Consider the following 10221-nt stretch of genomic DNA (forward strand, 5'->3'; position numbering starts at 1 on the left):
AGACAGCTGGTACTTGTAACACTTACTCTATTTATCCCACTAACCCACCACATTATTCCACAGAGATTGGCCGTTCAATCACGATTTCCAAATCCAACCGATGGTTGTTCGAATGAAGCGGCCTTTTCCTATAAGTGGGGTGAGTTACCTGTTTTTTCGCTCTTGTACATTCCATGTTATTATAACACGACCACCTACACACAGAGCACCCTGGATAGTGTTTGGTGGACCGACCTTTTATGGTCATTCTTCTGTCCATTGACCATCTATGACATCACAATACTTCCAACAATGAGGAAAAACAAAGATGAAAATTCAAACGAGTTTAAGGAAAGAATAAGAAAGGTGGAGATTGCGGTTTATGTTAATTATTGTGGCATTAATTTATTGATAAGTGATGGATTGTCTAAACTTATGTTTAAACGTGATTTTGACAGTAACTATAAATTGCATAAATGCAACAATTTTTTTCAACTGTTCTATTCTATATGGGTGAGGTCCAACAGTAAGGCATGCTATGGGACCTGGGATTTAGGCCAGAGTTGTTTATTCATAAAATTTATCAAAACATTTGTTCTCTCACATTGTTATATTATTACATCACAACAACCATCATGACATCATATTCACCACAGAGCATGTCATCAATGTTAAACGCACCATGCACAAATTATGATGCATCCGATGTAGGGGAGTATTTGAAACGGGTTAGATTTGAAGAAAGAAAACCACAGGAACATTTGAGAGGTTTGCGCTGTATATGGTTCCGTGTGATTGCTGTTGAAACTTTAGTTTTGTATATTCCATGAATGAATGTCACTTATTTATCCTTGTGTTGTTGAAAAGACTGTCAATGTAACACAGATGTTCTGTTTCATACACATCGTGCCTGCTTATGAGTTACCATGTATTCAACTTATTTGTCCTATATATTGGGCTGGAAAATGACAGTCGTTATAACACGGGTGTTCTGTTTCATACACATCGTGCCCGCTTACGAGTTACCATGTATTCAACTTATTTATCCTATTATTGGGCTGGAAAATGACAGTCGTTATAACACGGGTGTTCTGTTTCATACACATCGTGCCCGCTTACGAGTTACCATGTATTCAACTTATTTATCCTATTGGGCTGGAAAAGGAAAGTTGTTATAACACAGATGTTCTGTTTCATACACATCGTGCCCGCTTACGAGTTACCATGCATTCAACTTATTTATCCTCATGTGGCTGGAAAATGACAGTCGTTATAACACAGGTGTTCTGTTCCATAAACATCGTGTCCGCTTACCAGTCACTACGTATGTAATTTGTTTATCCTCACGTGCCTCGGTGCCTGGAAAATGACAGTCGTAATAACACGGTGTTCTGTTTCATACACCTTTTGCCCACTTATAAGTTACCCCATATGTAACTTATTTATCCTCACGTGCCTGGAAAATGACAGTCGTTATAACATGGTGTTCTGTTTCATACAACCTGTTGCCTTGGGCCCACTTTGGGGTAGAGCTAAGAATATATTATTCTGTTTCATACAACTTGTGCCCGCTTGGGGGCAGAAGGTTAAGAACATAACAGTTAGAACAAAATAAATGATATTTACAGTTTGTTTATAATCGTGTGTTAACCAAACAGACTTTCCACCATCCAACAACACCATGAGGATGGCCCAACAAGTCAAAGATATTTTGCCCCATGTTCCTATACATGTTATTGTATCTGATGTTGGTAAGAATACGGCTGTGTTATATTGCTTTTAAACATTTATAATATATTACTTTACTTGTGTTATATTGCTTGTATATTTACATTTATAAAGGTTATTGTTTTGTTAATACTTTGTAAAACTAACTGTCAAAAATACTGTTCAGTCAAAATATTATAGAAAAAATATTATAATTATATATTTACCTAATTAAAATACTAAAGTGTCGGTCAAATACAACTTAACTTATATATAAACACCTGTGAAAAGTGGTTCAACCAATTCAAGGTTATTGTTTTGTTGACACTTTGTAAAATTAGCTGTCAAAAATACTAAAGTGTCGGTCAAATGCAACTTAACACCTGTAAAATGATGCAACCTATTCAACATTATTATAAACACAGACTTACCACCACTTTTTCTACAGAAAGAACAAAGTCTGTCGATATCACGGTCACCAATATTTTGGAAGGAGTTGTAACGTTCGTGGCCGAGGATCCAACGGTGGCAACTGACACCGATTCAAAAGTTAAAGTAAATAACTCTATTGTGAGATCGGAACGATGATTATAAATAAGTGTAACCAGCAAGACACTTACATCAATTGCACCGACCAAGTGGTCATTTATGGGTTGTCTAAATTAGTAAACCATGTCTGCTTATCCACACACTGCAATAGCTTCAGCAGCTTGACTGTGGGTATGGGAGTAACAATCATGGAAAAGTCACTCAAGTTCCCACCCATGAGGGTATAAATGACCAAACCAACCAAAAGTCATGTCTGCTTATCCACACACTGCAATAGCTTCAGCAACTCGACTGTGGACATGGGAGTGGCAACCATGGATAAGTTCCCACCCACAAAGATATAAATGTATATGTATGTAAACAACACAATAAACGCATTTAACCAACAGTGCCATTCACAGGTTGCCACGAAAGTAAGAACTCCTGTCAACCCCTCGTTTAGTCGCGACCCCAATCGGCGTCACATGACCTTGCAGGAGAAAAAAGATGAATTTATTGCTGTAGCAAGGGAAAAATATATCGCAAAACATGGATTGTAACTTACCTGGGACTTGAACCTCGTACCTGTGTGTTGAATGTTTGGAACACCTCACAATTTAAAAAGAAATGGTGTAGTAGAGTGGGGTAAGATGGGACACTCCTTCATTCAATTTTTTTGTCCTATTTAGTAGTAAACAAAGAACATGCAAAACTTTTTGAACCTGTATTCTCACAACTCTATAGACCCTTGTTTAAAACCTGATTAGGATATTTAAATATCATGTTCTAAAGGTGTCCCATCTTCTCCCACCCTACTATATACAATAGACCCACCCATGTGGTTTTTTACCCTTTACTCCAACACTATAAATGGCCACTCATTTTCAAGTATCTCGGTAGATATAGTGGGGTGGGGGAAGATGGGTCACCTTTAGCACAAAATATATAAATATCCTGGTCGTGTTTTAAACAAATAACAACGGTCTATGAAAGTCGCGAGGACAAGGTTTTATAATTCTTTAAATGTTCTTTGTTTACTATCAAAATGTATGAGAAAATAGAACGAAAAGGTGTCCCATCTTCCCCCATCCTACTATATATAATTAATAAATAGCAAAGCAATGTTACTATGTTAAATTACTAATTGTCAGTAAACCTTCGTACAGTGCTTCTTAACCTTTTTATCACAACCAAAATAATAATCACACATCAAAAGCAAAAGCTTGGCGACCCAATTTCCGAAGCTACATTTAAACTTTCTTAAGCATTTGAATAAAATGGTTTCACTTTTACAACAATAACATTAAAAAGCATTAGTAACCACTATAGTAGGCGATCAAATTATATCAAATAGTGAGTGCTTCTATATATAGGTTCTAAGAAACACTGTTGTATATTGTAACACAACAACATAACATGTAAAACATGGGAGTTAATATACCATACATACCACAGGTTTAACTTTACAATAACACTCAAACGCATTAGTAACTACTATAGTGGGCGACCCAACCAAATTAAACAGCGACCAGATTTTCCAAACTTCATTTCGAAAAACTTTGTAAGCATGTAATAAAATCATAAACATACAATAACAGTCAAAAGGCTTTTGTAAACCACAGTAAGGGACCCAACCAAATTTAAGAGCCGCATATTTTTAGTTTTGACCCAAAGGGTTGAGAAGTACAAACTTATAAACTTAAAGTTTTTGACAAAACGTGTTTTTGGTTATAAACCATTGTTCTGTATGATGTCACACAGTGGTTTATTACATCGTACAGAACAATATTTCTGTTATAAATATGTTTGTTTTGTTACAAAGGTGTTAAATTAATTCGGGTACAATTATGTTGCTTCTATGTTCTGTTGTATAATGTTTCTATGGTAATATATAGTACCATCGTTGTTGTCAAGATTACTGTGGGGTAAAAATAAATTGGGAATATTCATTTTGTGGTGTCGCAGTTGGAGGCACTTATTTATCCTCGCGTGGCGGTGCAAGGACAGTCGTTATAACACTAGTGTTGTGTTTCATACACCCGTGCCTGCTTACAAATTACCATATATGTAACTTATTTATTCTAACATGGCTGGACAACGACAATCGTCACAACACGGGTGTTCTGTTTCATACACTTCGTGCCCGGTTGAGTTACCACGTTTGTAACATATTTATCCTCGCATGGCGGGACAACGACAATCGTCACAACACGGGTGTTCTGTTTCAAACACTTCGTGCCCGATTGAGTTACCACGTTTGTAACATATTTATCCTCGCATGGTGGGACAACAACAGTCGTTACAATACAGGTGTTCTGTTCATACACCTCGTGCCCAGTTAGAAGTTATCGAGTTACTACGTATGTAACTATGTGGGTGATTCACACAACTCATTAGTGACCATTAGATATACTCACAATGGTAGCAGCAACGAGCTTTGAACCCAGTTTCCTTTGGTTACAGGTTGCCTATTATAACTAAAGTAAACATGTATGATTGCAAAAAAACAAAATGATTGCGTTAATAATTGCAAACCAGATTAGCTTCAAAGTTCGATGTTAAATATTGTAGCAGTACCGAGCTTTGAACCCGGTGTCCTTTGGTTGTAAAGCAAGATGTCTAACCATTGAGCTACAGCGTCACAATAAAGAAAGGAAATCAAAAACATTAAAAATTGCAAACCAAATTAACTTTCAAGTTGTGCTGACTTCTGGTGATTATTCAATACATCCGGCGATATGTCACAGTTAGCGGGTCTGTCTCTAACCCAGAGGTTATGAAACAGAAACCAGTGTTATAACGAAAGAAACCAGTGTTATAACGAAAGAAACCAGTGTTATAACGAAAGAAACCAGTGTTATAACGAAAGAAACCAGGGTTGTAGTGAAAGAAACCAGTGTTATAACGAAAGAAACCAGTGTTATAACGAAAGAAACCAGTGTTGCAACGTAGTTTTCTGGCCACGCGAGGATAAAAGAAGTTGCATTCATTCTTTGATTGAATATAAAAATAATTCATACCTACAGCAAATTATACAAAAGCATTTTTATTATTATTTGCGAAATCAACAGATAGCATAAGCCTGGGCACCAAACATAGAGATCGTATATGAACAAGAAAATACTTCTGTAAAATGTCAGTACCTGAAAAGCTTGAAAAAAATATGAAATCTGTAATTGGCACTCGTTTGCGGCAGAATCATTTTTAAATGAAACATTTGTTAAAATAGCAATTAATGCATTCAATCAAGAGTTTAATTAATCAGTTTAGCAATATATTTATATTTTCGGGTATTTAAAAAATTTTTTTACAAAAACTGCATTTTGAAATAATTCATTTTAGTAAAACATTATCTTTTATGGAATGATGGAATAAATTATTGTATAGTCGGTGATATAAAAAGAATTATTACTTACAATGTTATAAAGTGTGAAAGTGGTAAAAAGTAACAAAATACAGAACGTGTGTATGTTAGACGCCACTTGAAAGGGTATAATAAAAGTATTTAAAAAATTGCTTTAGTTAAAATGTTATTTCACGCTTGAAGTTGAGATTGTTAAAGGATTTTTGGTTTTAATTTTCATACGAAGGAAGTACCCGCCTTATTACCCATAGAAATAGTATACAAAATGCTATAAAAATATCGAGTATCTGTACAACATAGAAATCATATTATTTGTTCTTCAACCATGTCGCGCTTGGATGGTTTTCAACCTATCTGCATGTTTCCTTGGATTGTCGCTAAAAATAAAAATATAAAAAAATAAAAACAAAATAAAAATTTCTTAATTCGTTGCTACTAGGGGACACATTACGATATTTCTGTGGCTGAAAAAAAATAAAATAAAAAGTAAAATATAAAATAATACTTTCAGATTCTGCTGCTGCTATCAGGCACACCATAGTTTCCATTTCGAAAACTAAATGTTATTTAAACCTACACTACTTGACAAGCCCTTGCTGTTTGGGATGAAAAACATTGTAACTGTCCATCAACTTTGCACCTTTTCCAGGTGATACACAAAAACTTTATTTAAACATACTACTACTAGTCAAATAAACACAATGTTAAATAAACTAAAAGGGGCCGTTTTGTAACCATTACTGTGATACTTAAACCTGGTGATTTTTTTTTTCCCGATAGAATAACTCTTTATTAAATGAAAACTGCTATGGGAGCTTAGAATGTTTGCAACCAATGCTATGGCTCTGTTATACCCAACTGATTTGAACATAATGTAGTTCTGTCTGTCTCCTTGACTTAATCTATCAAATAATGAACTCCTTGACTTAATTTATCGTATAATGAACTGAAGAAAAACTGACCGATACCATACGGCATACAAAACCTGTGTTCAGTATATGAAACAAAACCACCACGCAAATAAAAAACACTGCTCTATATTTTGCTGTAACTGACTTCACTCTTCGTAACTCTGTTGCTTCTCTGGTTTTAACTGTGTAACTCATATTACATTTAAATACCGCATTCCACAGTGAATTTGACAGCCAAAGGGAAATAGGCTAATTGTCTGCAGAACTGGCGTGACTTGCTGCAAACACACATCATGCGATGTAATTCTATTTGCTTATGGGAACACATTATAAATTATGTTGCCATTTACAATAATTCTAAACGGTGCTCCAACTGACAGCTAACGACTAAACTACTAATGCTTCCACACATTAAAACCTATAATTTAGCTCTTCTCGGTAAATATAAGCTATTTAAGGTAAATATAAGCCATTTTTGCCTTCCCACAAAATGAAATCGCAAACAAAACCTAAGTTCGTTTAAACTTATTGCGAAAGTCACCGCTTTGCTCGTTTTTGGAAACAAAATGGCGGCAGTTGGACTACTCGATGTTTCTACGGCTCTGATACAAACATACACACAGTTTAAGACACCAAAGCTACCCTACTTGATATATCCATGGTGTCGAGTTCGTTTTCCATAAGTTGGTCTTGGTCCACGATGGCTGTGTGGTCTTGTGATCTTCCACGCGAGGACCTCAAGTGGGGTTTCCATGATCCCAGGTAACTATTCCATCGAGAGTTCCTGGAAAGTTGGGACAACCTTTGTATTGGATATATTTTAGGGCAAATTAATTTCACATTAAAAACTAAACTTGTCAAAAATTTGTATTGAATAAGCTTTGATATAAAACAACCCCGACAGAAACTGTCATACTTCGTATTAAACATAAATTAATACAGATTAGGTTACTTTGTATTAAATATACCTTGGAGGAAATATTTACAACCTGGCATTCAACATAATTTGATACACAAATAAACAAATTGTCACGACAACCAGCTTCTACAACTTTGCATTCGACGAACTTGGATAAAAGTTTTCACTACTTTTTATCAAACAAACTTACAAAGAAATAAATAATAAGGACAAATATAACTTTTTTCTAATACAAAAAAAACAAGCACAATACAAATAAATTTTAATAAAAAAAAACATAAACTCATATATTTTTTTAATACAACAAGAAATAAACATAAATAAAAATAATTACCTCGAATATCTCCTGACCATGGCCACAATGCTCGTTATAAGTAGAACACAAAGTAATATGATGAGGACGATGATCCCGGGTGAGGTTCCGGACTTCTTCATGTAAATGTAAACACCTTTTGCTGTGGAGTTGTTTGGGATTTTATGCAATTAGTTATGCACAGTATTGACTTTGAAAATTATTTGCGTTAAACAAGTGATAGTAGATAATAAATATTCGATAAATTAATAAAATATAAGGACTAATGCATCTGTGGAAAAAAGAATCTTTGAAAAATCTTCAGCCATTTTCTAGATATCGCCGAAGGAAAATCGTTAGCATGATGTTTTCCATTGTAACAATTAGGCCGCGCACAATAAAGAAGCACCAGTGACGTCACCAGTCAAAATGTAAGTGACGATAACTCGAAATCGGTCTCGTTTTAAACGGAAAAATTGGAATAGTAGATTAAACTCAGTAAGGACTATCTGCACGCTAATGATAAAATTTGACTTCAGTTCTCCTACTTAAAAAATAAGTCTAAAAACTAAAAAACCGGATATCAAATATATGCTTATATACCATAAATATTGAAAATGTTATTAATATTGAATGCGTACCGTTAATCATGTAAGGTACTTTGGAAGTAAGTACAACTCCGTGTGGTAGATGCAAAACTATTTTATCTCTAGCAAGCTTTTGTTCTATGATGGATGCTATCTGCAATAAAGGTGGAAAAAATAGGGCTTTAATTTTATTAATTGGTTAATGAAGTTATTTAAATGTAGTAAACTGTTATATTTTTTATCAGCACATAAAAAATAGGGTAATGTTTAGGTGTTTTTAGGAGGTGATTATTAAATAAAGTTGTTGTTCTATGGTTGCTGCTATCTGTAATAAAGGTGGAAAAAATGGGCTTTAATTTTATTAATTAAGTAATGAAGTTATTTAAATGTAGTAAACTGTAATATTTTTCATCAGCACATAAAAAATAGGGTAATGTTTAGGTGTTTTTAGAAGGTGATTATTAAATAAAGTTGTTGTTCTATGGTTGCTGCTATCTGTATAATAAAGATGGGCAAAATAGAGTTTTGGGTTGGGGTTGATAATGGAAGTTAATGAGATAGTGTTTTAGTATTATCTAATTATTTAAGAGGTGATTCATTTAATAAAATAAATATAGCTACTGCTGTTGTGGCCGGCCGTATACTTGCTTTTGTTTATAATTGTTATTCCGAAAAAATGAAGTAACGAAGTTATTAAATGTAGTAAATTGTAATGTTTTTTATCAGCACATAAATATTGTATTATGTAACAGATAGTAGAATAAAATTGCGCTTTTGGTAAAAACTTAAAATATTAAAAGTTTTTGTAAAGATCATTTTATGTATTTTTCAGTGTTGCGCAACAAAAACCTCATTTTTACCAAGGCATCACTGAAAGGTTGCCCATCTTTATCGTCATAACACAAAAATATTAAAAACTTATGAAAAAAAAAAATGTTATAATGGTGTATTTGATTGCAGTGTTGTGCAACAAAAACCTCACTTTTAACAAGGCATCACTGGAAGGTTGACCATCTTTATCGTGCGAGAATAAAAGTTTGGCAGTGAGTGGAAGGTTGGGTTCGATAAAAAGGTGGAATCGTTTATTTTGCAACATTTGGTTCGCATGTAAGATGTTGATTAGTTGTTTCTGTGGGAAGTTATCATGGATTACTAGGTTTCTACCTTAAACAGTTTTAATTCGCTAATTATCTGGTCTAAATCTCAAGTCCCAAGCTTACCTCACCCATATAGAATGGAATGTGCATATACACAAATTACAAAGTTGGGGTAATGGGCAAACTCTGTCCCTAATTACAGGTCCCATGGCATGCCTCACTGTAGGACCTCACCCATATAGAATAAAATGTGCATATACAATATTGGGGTAACGGGCCAACTCTGGTCTAAATCCCAGTTCCCATGGCATGTCTCACTGTAGGACCTCACCCATATAGAATAGCAATGTGCATATACACAAATTACAATGTTGGGGTAATGGGTCAACTATAGCCTAAATCTCAAGTCCCATTTGTAGGAACTGACCCACATTGAATAGACCCCTTATTTAAACAATTAAAAAGCTACAATTCAACTAACTTCTATCAAAGCCCTAGCAAACATAGCTTGAAGATCACGAAGCCACGTATGAGTGAGAAGATCATCTGTTAGATTGGTGTTGCTCTCAAGGGGGACGACGACAGTTTGTACGTATTCTGTGGGGAATATAAAGGTATAGAAATGTATGCAATATATTATGTATAGTATAACACACTTTGGTAAAAAATATCAATGGTTGTCCTACAATTGTATCAACCATCAACGTAAATGCATTAACAGGTATAATTTAATTTATTACTGTTGCTGCAAGGTAAAATGTAATAGAGACCGACCGATATCACTTTTTTCCACCGATACCGATACCGATATTTTTAGCTTTTACCGATACCGATACC

The 10221-nt window shown here is 34.5% G+C and overlaps 2 protein-coding genes across 2 annotated transcripts in view; one reads left to right on the forward strand and one right to left on the reverse strand.

Moving 5' to 3' along the window:
- Positions 1–29: 29 nt before the first annotated feature.
- Positions 30–3855, forward strand: LOC100185304 (ancient ubiquitous protein 1). The gene is made up of 6 exons (XM_018815544.2): positions 30–139; positions 205–345; positions 636–747; positions 1638–1730; positions 2135–2241; positions 2637–3855. The coding sequence occupies exons 1-6, from the start codon at positions 101–103 to the stop codon at positions 2772–2774; spliced, it is 630 nt and encodes a 209-aa protein (XP_018671089.2). The 5' UTR covers positions 30–100; the 3' UTR covers positions 2775–3855.
- A 1389-nt stretch (positions 3856–5244) lies between these two features.
- LOC100182944 overlaps positions 5245–10221 on the reverse strand; it is a gene marked incomplete in the record, with an annotated part of 8547 nt that continues 3570 nt past the window's right edge. The window contains 6 exon segments of the mRNA XM_009861933.3: positions 5245–5955; positions 7137–7273; positions 7743–7863; positions 8342–8441; positions 9270–9416; positions 9866–9981. Of these exon segments, the coding sequence (XP_009860235.1) occupies positions 5924–5955; positions 7137–7273; positions 7743–7863; positions 8342–8441; positions 9270–9416; positions 9866–9981 (653 nt within the window).

Source organism: Ciona intestinalis, unplaced genomic scaffold (assembly GCF_000224145.3).
Source record: "Ciona intestinalis unplaced genomic scaffold, KH HT000089.1, whole genome shotgun sequence".
Classification (NCBI taxonomy): Eukaryota; Metazoa; Chordata; class Ascidiacea; order Phlebobranchia; family Cionidae; genus Ciona; species Ciona intestinalis.

Bases quoted from the DNA above. Each gene is read 5' to 3' on its own strand.
- LOC100185304 (XM_018815544.2), top strand. From the start codon at position 101: ATGGTTGTTCGAATGAAGCGGCCTTTTCCTATAAGTGGG. The intron at 140-204 runs GTGAGTTACCTG...ACCTACACACAG, and splicing joins GGCCTTTTCCTATAAGTGGG to AGCACCCTGGATAGTGTTTG. The intron at 748-1,637 runs GTTTGCGCTGTA...TTAACCAAACAG, and splicing joins ACCACAGGAACATTTGAGAG to ACTTTCCACCATCCAACAAC.